This window comes from Microtus pennsylvanicus, chromosome 4 (genome assembly GCF_037038515.1).
Source record: "Microtus pennsylvanicus isolate mMicPen1 chromosome 4, mMicPen1.hap1, whole genome shotgun sequence".
NCBI lineage: Eukaryota > Metazoa > Chordata > Mammalia > Rodentia > Cricetidae > Microtus > Microtus pennsylvanicus.
In genome coordinates this window covers 25,145,779-25,159,505 of record NC_134582.1, presented here as the reverse complement: position 1 = coordinate 25,159,505, position 13,727 = coordinate 25,145,779, and the positions used below count along the sequence as shown (strand labels likewise).

General features: G+C 41.4%; 1 protein-coding gene across 2 annotated transcripts in view; it reads left to right on the top strand.

Moving 5' to 3' along the window:
* The window catches only part of LOC142847681 (interferon-inducible GTPase 1-like), a 30,590-nt gene extending 20,362 nt beyond the window's left edge, over positions 1–10,228 (top strand). The window contains exons 1-2 of one of the 2 annotated variants that reach the window (XM_075968600.1): positions 3,688–3,811; positions 7,983–10,228. In XM_075968600.1, coding sequence (XP_075824715.1) covers positions 8,007–9,341 — 1,335 coding nt within the window. In that variant the 5' untranslated portion in view covers positions 3,688–3,811; positions 7,983–8,006 and the 3' untranslated portion in view covers positions 9,342–10,228. Of the gene's footprint in view, positions 1–3,687; positions 3,812–7,982 lie in introns of those variants that run through there. The other variant, XM_075968601.1, reaches the window with a different exon arrangement.
* Positions 10,229–13,727: the final 3,499 nt, after the last annotated feature.

Genomic DNA, 13,727 nt, shown 5'->3' with positions numbered 1-13,727 from the left:
GACAGCTTTATACTAGTGCGGCCGGCCGCCTATGCCACACTTTTCAAAGCTTTTGGTATGTACATCCTGTTTATGCAAAAAGCCAGATCATCTTAACTTGGGGCTGAGCCCCGCTGGCCTGGGACAACTTTCTGGAATTGTTTCCTTCAACCCCCTTTTCATGACTGATTTCCAAACACCTTCTTTTGTCCAGTGCCCCTTTCCTGGTTCTGGAAATAGAAACAAAGGCTGAAGCATCTGGACTTACTGGGGACTGAAGACACAGAGAGGGAAAAACTGGAGACTTGCTCCTACGTGGATACAGTTCTCAGGCCAGACACAAATGCTGCTTGCTCCCTCAGCTTAGGTGCCTGGCGCTGCTTTTTGGAACAAAATAAAGGGCTTCTGTTGGAACACTACCAGCTGCAAAAGCAGGAAGTGCCTCTACTTTTAACAGAGCAAGAAGCTTTTATTCTTTCTCTTCCCCTTGTGACAAAGGAAAGGGGCAAGGAAAGAGAAAAATTTGAGAAACAAAGTTAATTAAATGAAGGAGCAAAGGAGAGAGTGGAGAAGTCATGGAGGGGAAGAGAGAAGAGCAAGAGATTAAAAGAAAATTTAGAAATTTTCTAACCATAGAAAAACTCATAACCAAATCGGTTAATATAAATAGAATAAAAATAAAAATAAACTCTTTTTTAAAAAAGATTTATTTATCATTGTTATTTATTTTAGGAAAATAAGTCCCTGTTTATTTGAATAGCGGGGTAAAGGCCGAGAGATGGACCTTTCACCCTGTGGGACTGACTGGACTCCATATCTGTTTACAGTTCCACATTCTGCTTTTTTGTTTGTTTTTTAGCATATATTTTAATTGACTTATTTTTTGAGAATTTCACAGCATGTACCCAAATCCTATTCATTTCCCAGTCCTTCCATGCCTGCCCTCCACCCTTGTAACACTAGCCAATCCGCTATGAACATGGGAAAACCTAAGGGTAGGGTTCATGTGTGTTAATATATCAGAACCTGACAATCCCCAACCTCAGCTCTCTACCTTTCTTCCTGATCTTCAACTCTACATGCACAATGGAATACATGCACACATGCACACATGCACACATGCACACACACACACACACACACACAAATGGACACATGCACACATACAACACACAAACATGCACAAGCGCAGACAAAAATGATTAGATAGATAGCTCTTTCCTCCTAATCATTCTAATGAAAACTCAGGAAGTTGAGGGAATCTATGATCAAGTGCATAAAGTACTTGCCATGCATGTATGAGGACCAGAACTCAATATCCAAAACCCACATAAATGCAGAGTGGGTGTCCAGCCACCTTGAACTCCCATGCTCAGAAAACAGAGAGAGAGTGGAATCATAGAGTTAGCTGCCTACCTAGAGTGTGTACATCTGCAATCTCCATGTTCAATCAAGAGACCCTGCCTTGATGAATAAAGTAGAAATTGAGGATCAGGCCCAACATAAGCCTCACATGCCCACACATGTGTGAACATGCACACTAAACAGAGAGACACATTTTAAATATAAAATAAAATAAGAGGCAGGAAGTAAATAAAAATAATACCTTAGATAGTGCAAACCTTAAAAGAGTCATGAAGCTCTCCTACAGGTTGTAAAAGCAAAAATTATTCTCTCAGGAGTGGGCATTTCAGGCCAGCGAAGATACCTGCAAATGATGCTGGGGCCTCCAGGGCTGTGACTCTGGTGAATCATTGCCACTCTAAGGTGGGCTTTGCAGTGAGTGTGCCTGTGAGTGATCACACTGTGTTTGATAAATGTGCATGAGCTTGGAAGGAAGAGAATATGAGACAGACAGAGTCACAGATTAAAAAAAGAAATTTAAGGGTAGTAAACTGAGGTACTTAAAAGACAAAGAGAGTAAAAAATTTATAATGGGCCACGTAATGATGGAAAATACACAGAGTCTAGATTATGTAATTATTGTGTTTTCTTTGAATTTTTCAACTGTTAATGAGCTAACTGAAGAAAGATATTTAATTGTGGGATCTGCTAAGCTAAACCCACATATAAGTATTTAACTTCAAAATTCAGGTCTAAGGATATGTTGCTTTGAAAAAGAGATTCTTCTTTTGTTTTTAAGGAAGATAAGATGTGGATTCCTTCTATGTTAATATGGTTTGATAGAAAAAGACCCCCTGAAACAGCTTCAAGGCAACTGGCTGAGATTATGCAACCTCACTGACTACTGCAGCCAAGATTTAACCATAATTCTAAACTTTCTCAAGACCAACAATCAGCAGGAAGTAGTACAGAAATCTATACCAAAATTCCTAAATACTGTCTATTAATGTTTGTTTTCATTTAAAAGGGGTTGCTTATAAACAGCTAATGGTCACAGTCAATCTCTTTCTAAAGAAAGATATGATATGGAATATGAATAGGATATGATATGGAAATGAATACTTTACATTGATATGTATTTCCATTTATTGCTACAAATTTAAGGTAATTTCTTATACTGCATATTTCTTTCTATTCTTGTTTGAGGCATTATGTTTGTGTAACTCATTTAAAATAAAAGTATAATTAAAAATGCAAATTAAAAGTCATCTATGTAGTCAAATTGTAGTCATATTATACTACAAAGAATAAACGTAATCATTAATCATACCAGTCTCTGAACTCTATGAACTATAATGACTGGACAGATGAGACATGCTCTCCAGTGTATTAGTGGCAAGAAACTCATCCATGTAACTAATTGCTTCCTGATTAGATTTAATAGCTTCTCCACTAAATGAAACCCATACCTGGGCAAGAACTTAAGGCTAGATATATTATAGATTCAAGGTAAAAATTTCTATTGTTATGCTGTTAAATGGATATATTATTAAGCCAGCTCCTCTTGATTTATCATTATACCCATAGATTGAGGCAATTCCCAACCTTTCTTATAGTTTTTTATATTTGCAGTAGATCATAATCTATACAGGGACCCACAACTGGCCAAAATGCAGAGAATACGACACTGAACAATATCCAGCCCTGAATGGAATATTTATAATTCTAGTTCCAAAGGCACAGGGATGGTTGTTGAAGGGGAGACAAAAAGACTATAAGAGCCAGAGTCAGTAGGGTAGACAGCTACAGCGAAACTGTGTCTTCTGGACACAACAAGGCAGCTGGATGTATAAGCTCACAAGGGTTGTGACAACATGTGTAAAACCTGTCACACCCAAACCAGATCAAATGTGTGCACTGACAGGAGAGTTGAGAATGACAAGAATTAAGGAACATGAATCCACAATTGTGAGGAAATAGGTTGTGTCATGGGTGATCCTTAACTTGGCATCTGCACACAACACCAGACTTCAGTTCAGGCTGTATTTGTGGAGTCAGGGATCCCAAAAATTACCTTTCAAGGGTTGTGTTCCAGCCTGGTTAGTCAGCTGCTTCTCCGTGCTCTCCCTCCATTCCCAAGCCCCACATTTCACACCTGTACTATTTTAGGACTGTCCAGACTTGTCTGCCAAGAAACAAAGATGTAATAGAATGAAGCACAGCTGGTCACTTTAGTTTCATTTTCCTTTTCTTGGAAATGCAGCAGGTCTGAAAGCTACTGACCGGTGCTGCTCTGTAATTGGTCAGCACACACTGAGAGGGAGGGCAGAACCCTGGAGAGAGTGTGAGTCCTGCCAAACTGTCAGAAACCTGCTGCTTTCCACAGAGGAAGGAGGGGTTGGTTCATGGGAAGAGACTGCAGCACAGTGGACAGTGGTTCCTGCAGCTGAACTACAGTGAGCGCACACACTGGACTCAGGGTTCTCTGGTAAGTGGACAGGGGCACTCAGATCTAACTTGTAACCCTCACCATCTCTCTTCTCTAAAGAGAAGATAGGTAATCAGACATTTATGAACATATTCTGAGAGTGGGGATCCTCTGCTTGGAAGCTGGGATGCTCTGGTGCAAGGCAGACAGGACTGCATCATGGATGGGCTTAGCCAATTCTTCAAGTTGAGGAAGGAACAAAGGAAATTATTTGGGTATTGATTTTGGTAAAACGTTTCAAATTGTTTTGGCTTGTTTCTTATTCCTTTCTCTAACATGGCTGTAACTGGCTGCTGCAGCTGATGGAATATCTGCAGTGGGCCCGAGATTGCTGTTTGTCATTCTCATCTTCCTTCCTAGTTCAGGGTATAGTACTTAGTTCCTTACACCCTGAGGCCTCTGGCCTGTGGAGAAGAGGTCTCTCTGCTCGCCGCTTCTGCCATAGCTGGCTGCGGAGATCTTTGCCTGGCAAATCTTGTTCACTGTGGTTTCCTTTATTGTCAAGCAGGAGTGCTAAGGATCTTCTCTCCATCTATGAGAACTTGAGGATGTCAGGGTGTGGTGACAGCTGACATTTAGGCAGGCTTCCCTTTGAAATGTTCGCTGTATCACAGCCTTCTCGTTCCCTGTGTTCATATTCAGTGGAAAGACCTTGCAGACAACTGTCACACCGGAGTCTGCATCACAGATCCAGGAGCTGACAGAATGAGAGGGGAAAACTGAAGATGAGAACAGCTTGTGCACTTCAGGAACATGCTGTCTGTGCCCTGTGGGTGACTGTCCCCGTCAACAGGAAATCAGGCAACGCTGTTTATTTAATCAGATTTGGCTTCCCTTTCAGGACATTCTCTTTACCCACCTCTTCCTGTCCTGTGCCTGCAGTCATACTGAACAAAGTTCTACAGCTCTGCTTTCCTGCACAGCTGTACCCCATCTGTCCTGTAGATGGATGGGGTGTCCTGTGCAGCGAGTCTGTATGTGCCTGTGCTTATACACAGTAGGATTCTAAGGACAGCCCTCTCTTGTGATAGACTGTCTTTGAGCTCTCCCAGAGATTCCGGTACCCACTCTCTATGAAAGTACTAGGTCTTCAATAACCTACTGGCCAGGGAAAACTACAGAATAGGCACAAATGTTTACAATAAACATCTAGTGTTTCCCTCATAGCCCTCATTCATTGCCTAATGATAAATCACCATTGCTGTGTGTTGGTCATAGAAAAGTGAGCAAGACAAAAGCACATTCTGATACCTGAGGCTCATTATACTGTGGAAGGCTGAGAGCAAGTGAACCCAGACAAATGCACATCATCTGCCAACAAGTGCTGTGTAGAGCTGGAAAGATAAAGGATGGTGGGTGATAGAGGCAGGTGCGATTTTTATATCTCAATGGGGATGGCAATGCTAAAGCATGCCTAATTGATGCACAACCTAGATGTGGGTGACTAAGTTAATAGACCTGTGGTTCTGAAGGGGAGACCAACAAGGAAAGGAAACAGTCATTCAGTACAAAGTTCTGAGATGAGAAAATAGCCCAAAATACCAGGGTGACTGTTATTCAGACATGAAAAAACCCCAGAAGTGTAATAATAAAGTTCAATTTATGTTGTATGTAGCATGTGCGCTCTTTATCAAATTAACTTTCCCTGAGGGAAAGTGGTATCCTAATGGTACATCTCAGAATTGACATGACCTCATATGACTTCAGTGTCAATGGGACAACTCTGGCTGATCATCCATGCTGTTGCAAGAACAATCACAGGGAATACAGTAATGTCAATGACATTATCAAAGCTGAGATTGAGGAGGTCTTGAAGAAGATAACGTAGGAGGAATGATCAGTGTGAGTGGAATTGGAAATAGAGCTTAAGTCTGCAAACCAATTTGATATGGGTGAGACAGGAAAAGGCTCCAGGGTGACAGTGGAGATTTGCTGCTTTCTTAACTGATAGTAACATCCATTGTGCTGCCATGGGAGGTCTTGTAGACAGGTTTGTGGATAATACAGGACAGAAATATGATATCTGAACTAAAAAAAAAATTACCCAGCAATCAAACTTAGTTCTTTAGTCCTGATATTGACCCCGAGTCATCTTTCATAACATAATATTTATTTTATTGAGTCAGGGTCTCAAGTAGCCCAGGATAGCCCTTAACTCACAGTTTACCAAGGATGACCTTGAAGTACTGATACTCTTACCTCTACTTCCTATGCTCCAGAATGACAGAGATCCACAAGAACCTGCATTTGATGAGATGCTGGAGATTGAACCCAAAGCCCTGTTCATTCTAGGAAAGCAATTGGCCTATATCTGAAGGGCACAGTTAGAGTGCTTTCAGAACATGCAAGGTTTAAAAGAAAGCAGTGAATCAGAAAGATGACTTGAGGACCTGAAATAGTGGACTGAAGAAATAGATGTTAACTTGGACTTTAATAATATTAAGATATCTTACATTATTACAAGTTTATATTCCTCATGGAGTTGAGCTCCGAATAATTAAAAAAAGACAGAAGGAAAATAAATCTAGAAAAATTAAGAATTATTTCAACCAAATACAATAGTTGGACTTAATGAAATCTTCTGGAAAAATCAAGAAAACAGAAAGATTTATGTGATCATTAGAGATATGGCATTGATTAAGCAATAATATCAAATATCACTCATTATTATTTATTTCTCAGGGTGCAAAACCAGATGTCTGTTAAGTTTCCATTCATTTGAAGGCACACACTGTAGGAAGTGTGCACAAATGAATAAGATATTTTGGATTTGTTATACAATACTGCAGTCAGGTTAGATACAGTACAATTGTTCGTGTTTTTATACTTGTTGACGCTGGCTAAAGGACTCATATGGATTTTTATATGATTTTGCCTTGCTTTACTTCAGTTATCAAATTTTTGTAATTAAGGGTTTAATTGGGAGCTAGTAGAAATTTAATCTAGATTCCTTTTATTGCTTTTATAAACACCAGGAACAAAAACATTTTGAAAATCATATGATGGGGGGGGGTGGCTCACACATTCTGATCCCAGTCCATCACTCAGGGAAATCAGGGCAGAAACTCTGGAGGAGCAGAGGCAGGAACAATAGGAGAATGTTGTTCGCTGACTCGCTCTCCATAGTTTGATAATGCTTTCTTAATTTACCCAGGACTACCAGTCCAAGGATGGTACCACCCACAGTGAACTGGCACTTCCCACATCAATATTGAATCAACAAAGTGCCCCAAGTCAAATCTGATGGGAAAAATTCCTCAAATGAGGTTTTCTTCTCCAATAGGACTATAGCTTGTATCTACTTGATAAAAAAAAAAGCACAAAATATCCAGGAACTAGTCAATAACAGAATGTAACTAAGTTGGCAGCACAGTGAAGCAAAAGAGTGCTAAGAATGAAGGCATCTGAACCAAGATTAATAAAAGCTCAGGGTCAGAAATTGGGGTTCAACCTAAAGATCTGAACAGCAAAGCAGTCAGCCACTGGCTCTTACCTTGATCTCAGTCTGAAATGGCGATCCTGCCTCCTGGAACCACAGAATGAGACTGTGTGTGAGAGCTGTTTTCTCCTGTTTATAATCCTTTCTAGGGCTGGGATTAAAGGCTTGTACCATTATTATGAAAGGCATGCATCGCCTGGTTTCTTTTTTTTTTTATGTATTTTTTTTATTGATAAAAGGAGAATAAAGAAAAGAAAGAAAGAAAAAAAAAACAAATTTCCACCTCCTCCCAACCTCCCATTTCCCTCCCCCTCCTCCCATTCTTCTCCCCCTCCTCCCACCCCTCTCCCCTTCCCCCCACTTTTCTCCCCCTCCCTCTCCAGTCCAAAGAGCAGTCAGGGTTCCCTGCCCTGTGGTAAGTCCTAGGTCCTCCCCCCTCCGTCCATATCTAGGAAGGTGAACATCCAAACTGGCTAGGCTCCCACCAAGCCAGCACATTGCGTTGGATCAAAACCGCGTGCCATTGTCCTTGGCATCGCCTGGTTTCTATGGCAACTAGTGTGGCTGCTAAGATTAAAGGTGTGTGTTACCATTTCCTGGTCTGTAAGGCTGACCAGTGGGACTGTTTTACTCTTAAATCTTCAGGAAGTATTTATTTATTGAAGTACAATTAAAATGCAAACTACAGGCATCTTTGATCTTTTGTAACTTACTCTCCCTTCCTTCTTTCAGTGACTTATTTCTTTAATCACGATCATGGGTCAGTCATTCTCTTCTACATCAGAGAATGAAGACCGTGGAGATTTGGAATCCAGTTTCACTGCATATTTTAATAATATTGAAATAGAAAACAAAATCATTCCTCCGGAAATCATCCGTTTTATAAAAAGGTCTCTGAGAAAAGGAGATGTTCAGCAGGCACATTATTTAATCAGTGGTCAATTAAAATATATTTATTGTGCCCCAATAAACATTGCTGTGACAGGAGATTCTGGAGTAGGGAAGTCCAGCTTCATCAATGCCCTGAGGGGAGTTGGACCTGAAGAGGAAGATGCAACTCAAGTTGGGATAGCAGAGAGAGCTATGAGGAGAACTCCATACAAGCACCCCAAAATTGAAACGTTGACTTTTTGGGAGCTGCCTGGTATTGGAACTATGAACATTCCACCAAAATATTATCTGGAAAAAGTGAAATTCCAAGAGTATGACTTCTTCGTGATTCTTTCCGCCACACGCTTTAAACTACTTGAACTAGACCTTGCCCAAGAAATCAGATTGAAGAGAAAGAATTGCTACTTTGTAAGAACCAAAGTGGATGCTGACTTACAAAATGAAAAGGAATCCAAACCATGTACCTTTGACAGAGTAAAGACCCTGCAGAAGATCAGAAGATACTGTATGAACACCTTCATTCAGAATAACATGGATGCTCCACCGATTTTCTTGATTTCTAACCACAATTTATCAGACTATAATTTTCCAGTCCTGATGAACACCCTGATAAAATATCTTCCTGCTCAACAGCACCACAACTTTACACTTTCCTTGCCTAATAATACTGAGGCTGTCGTTGACAAAAAGCACAAATCTATGCAGCAGTTTATCTTGTTGGAAGCCTGCCAGGCTGGAATTTTGGCTACTGTTCCTACAGTGGACATCCTCATGGATGAAGTCGAGGAGTTGAAAGTGAAGTTAAACCACTACCGAGTCCTCTTTGGACTGGATGATGAATCCCTGGAAGTCATGGCTAACGATTCTCAAGTGCCTGTTGAACAACTGAAAAAAAACATTAAATCTCCTTATTTGTTGGAAACTAAGAAAGAAGAAACATTGGGAGAAATGATTTTGAAATATGTGGAGAAATTTGCCTCAGCTAATGGTGGGCCTCTTGCTACAGGGCATTACTTTGGTAAAACCTTTTACTTACAGCTTTATTTCCTTGACACAGTGACTGAAGATGCCAAAGTTCTCCTTAGAGAGACATATTTTAAAAAACTAGTTCAAGCTCAGCTTGTAGTAATAAGAAGCGGCGGCGGGGCTGCATCCCCAACACCTCAGCCGCCTGCTCGGCTAGCTTATGCCCCGAAATAATTACACAGACACTGTATTCATTTAATCACTGCTTGGCTCATTTCTACCTGGCCTCTTCTAGGCTAACTCTCGCACCTGGACTAGTCCATTTCTTATCATCTGTGTAGCACCGGTCTTACCGGAAGATTCTAGCCTAAGTCCATCCTGGGTGGGAGCTTCAGAGCTTCATTGCGTGTGTCTGCCCAGGAGCAGGGAGCATGGTGTCTCTCTGAGGCGTCTGCTCCCGAGAGGAGAGCTGTCGAGTATGACCTCACTTCCTCTTCCTCCCAGCATTTTGTTCTGTTTACTCCTCCCACCTATCTCCTAACCAATGAGAGCCAAGCAGTTTCTTTTTATTTAACCAATGACCTTCCTCCATCATCAGCTCATCCACAGTGACTGACCATGACAAGATCACAAGATCAATGGTGAATACAATGGAATCACTAGATAAATTCCCCCTCTTATATCTTTTCTTTCCACTAACCAATCCACTATCACCATGAGAAACCTAAGGATAAGGGCCATGTGTGTTAATATGTCAGAACCTGACAATCCCCAGCTTCAACTCTCTACCTTCCTCTCTGTCTTTCAACTCTGGTGTGGGAGAATTGTCTGTATCCTGTCAATCATGTTTTAAATAAATGCTGATAGGCCAATAGCCAGGCAGAGAGTATAGGCAAGACAACCAGACAGGAAGTAGAGGCAGGGCAATGAGAACAGGAATATTCTGGGAAGAAGGAAGTTCTTTCTGAGTCCTGTCCAGACACCGACAAAGCAAGATGTGACCTGTCCCACTGAAAAAGGTACTGAGCCATGTGGCTAACATAGATAAGAATAATGGGTTAACATCAGTTATAAGAGCTAATATGAAGCCTGAGCTAATGGGCCAATCAGTTTATAACTTATAGAGACCTCTGTGTGACTTTCTTTGGGGCTTACCAGCTGTGGGAACTGGGCAGGACAGGAACCAACAAGCAGGCCTTCATGTTACACAGCTCCACATGTACACTTTAAAACACACATGCACACACTCACACACAGACACACACAGTGCCATGTCGTGCACATATAATGAGCAGAGCTCAATTTCCAGAACCCACATAAAAGTTGAGTGGGTATGGTAGGCACCTTGGACTCCAAACTCAGAAGGCAGAGAAGGCGGAACCATGGAGCAAGCTGGCTGTCAAGAGTGTGAGATAACTGCAAGTTCTGGGCTCAATTGAGGGACCTTGTCTTGGTGACAAAGACTAGAGAACAATTGAGGATAGGACCTAACATAAGTCTGACATACTCACACACACACACACACACACACACACACACATGAACATGCATACCACACAGAGAGACACATTTTATTTTTTTAATATTTTTATTCATTTTACATACCAACCACAGTCTTCCTATCCCCTCTTCCCCTGCCTCCCATAAGCACACCCCAATCCACTCCTCAGAAATGCTAAGGCCTCCCATGGTGAGTCACCAAAGCCTGACACATTCAGTTGAGTCAGAAGCAAGCCCCTCCTTGCCAGAAGCAAAGACCTGTATTTTGAGGTCTGTATTTTGTTTACAGTCATCTTAAGTTCACAAGTAAGTTATTCCCCTCTGCAGGGTAAATTCTGGGCCTAGGAAATCAACCTGGTATCTTATCTCCTAATAAGACCTGCTGGCCCCAGGCTTTTAGAAACAATTAGCATTTCCTTTGTTAGTCAACAATCACAGACACTCAGTATTTCCTTATCAGCTAGGGATGTCTCTGGACCTGAATTCCAGTGGTCCTGACACCTTCCCCTCCCACTTGCCCATTTTTTATTTTTTTATTTTTTATTTTTTTTTTTCTGTACAACAACTTATGAGAAACGATAAAACACGACGTGATCAGAAAACCTGTCTTGCCGCTGTTTCTCCTATCTCTTGCCCTTTCATTCCTCTCCTCCAGGTTTGTCAGGAACCCCAGTTTGTATCCCTCTGGATGGGATAGATTGCGCCCAACGTGGGGCTTGAACCCACGACCCTAAGATTAAGAGTCTCATGCTCTACCGACTTAGCTGGAGATGGATGTGAATCTACTTTCAATCTTCTACATGTCTAATGAGGCCAGCATCATGAGTTAAAATGTTTTCTTTTTCCATTCTTCTATCAGTTAGACAGACTTACACCTTAAGAGGAGCACAGCTTACAAACTTTTAATTAGATATTTAATGGCTAAAGCCCTAGTTATAATATTCTTATGGGAGACCTTGAGCCACTAGGTAAACTTCTTAAAGGGAGCAATGAGCCAATTTCCAATAGAAAGCTTATAGAATCTGCCAGACAGATAAAATATAGATCAAAGGTTTGGTGTCTCAGGCCCTAAGAAGTAATCTGTACATTGTCTTAGTTTCTTTCTCTGTTGATGAGAAGAAACACTGACTGTCAGAACACCATCCATGAAGGAAGCTGTGTGAGGAGATTGCTGAGCTTTGAGAAACTCTAAGTACACAAGACAAAGCCTCCCAGGCCAAAGCCACTGTCATATCAGCTAGATTAATACAGGTCCCCTTATATCTGCCACATTCTTCTCTTCCCATTGTCAATCATTCCTCTAGGAATGAAGGCCTCCGTACAGCTGGGGAGGAACCTGCAACTAGAAAGGCTTTGCCTTTCATATGAGGTTTGTTTGTTTGTTTGCTGCTGGTAACAAAAATCATGGACAGTCCATTTCAGAAAAAAAAGGGGAAATAAATTCTTATATAGTATTTCCTGGAGTGGGGTGAGTATCAACTTTATGTGCAATATAATTGAGCTTTTGAAGACTCGGTGTAAGTCAGGGCTATTTGGAAAGGTTTCAGGTATAATGTGACCCACAAGAAATACCAGCATCACTTGAGCCTGTTTGGAGCTGCAGTGAAGTGATGGCTATGGCCCCAGGGTCTGTAGCACCTAGGACTTAGTCTCATATTCACTCTTAAGCCTCTGGGGAGTAGAGAAAACAAATACACATAAACCCACAAAAAAAAACACGGAATGCATAACACGCACAGGTCTGTGACTCAGATATAGGGCTCAGTAGCTCATTTAAGACGGGATGTGACAGTATCTCTGTCCCTGGGGAACAGAGACCAGCACTGGCATGGCTCTAACAGAAAAGAGATGCTCCAGAGACTCACACTTGGTAGAACAGAATTCTATTCCAGAATGAGTTGTAGTTGCCAATAAGACAAGTATTTCAGACACACAGTGGTAAGGCATGCTGCAGTAGTGACTCTGGTTCCTGGGATAAAGGGACAGGTCCATCACTAGGTTCTTTAAACCCATTTTAAAAGGGGAAGAAAATAAGCTGGAAATGCCTGGCCTTAGCTGGACCTTGAGTCTTGGAGTCTTGAGTCATAGTGGACAAGGTTTAGATGTCAAGATTTTTGCAGAAAAGAAAGGCAAGTGTTCTTCCCATGAAGACTGGTCTTTGACCAAATCCCCAGTCACACAAGACTGTTAATTACTGTTCTCCCTCAGCAGGCTGCATAGTACCCTCCATATTGTGAACATTGGTCACAAAGCACGAAGCTTTCTGCTCAGTACCAATATTTCTCTATGTCCTGTGCCCAAAATATGTGGTGTCTTCAGCAACAGAATCTTAACATCAGGGTCTGGTAAGGAATGAAAAATAATACCAATAGCCGACTGCTTTATTTTGAGGTCCCTGGGACCTTCCTAATCAACAACTCAGGGGCAGGTACCACAAACTGGCACTGCTTTTGTTTGATAAGTGTGATGCTGATTCTTGGTTGTCAACCTGACTATACCTGGAATAGTCTAGAGTCCAGAAATGGAGGGTGCATCTGTAAGATGACTGGACTCCATAACTGTTTACAGTTCCACATTCTGCTTTTTTGTTTGTTTTTTAGCATATATTTTAATTGATTTATTTTTTGAGAATTTCACAGCATGTACCCAAATCCTATTCATTTCCCAGTACTTCCATGCCTGCCCTCCACCCTTGTAACACTAGCCCATCCACTATCAACATGGGAAAACCTAAGGGTAGGGTTCATATGTGTTATTATGTCAGAACCTGACAATCCCCAACCTCAGCTCTCTACCTTCCTTCCTGATCTTCAACTCCACACGCACACATAGTTGTATTATTGCTCTTTCCTCCTAATCATTCTAATGAAAACTCAGGAAGTTGAGGGAATCTATGATCAAGTGCATAAAGTACTTGCCATGCATGTATGAGGACCAGAACTCAATATCCAAAACCCACATAAATGCAGAGTGGGTGTCCAGCCACCTTGAACTCCCAGCTCAGAAAACAGAGAGAGAACGGAATCATAGAGTAAGCTGCCTGCCTAGAGTGTGTACATCTGCAATCTCCATGTTCAATCGAGAGACCCTGCCTTGATGAATAAAGTAAAAATTGAGGAT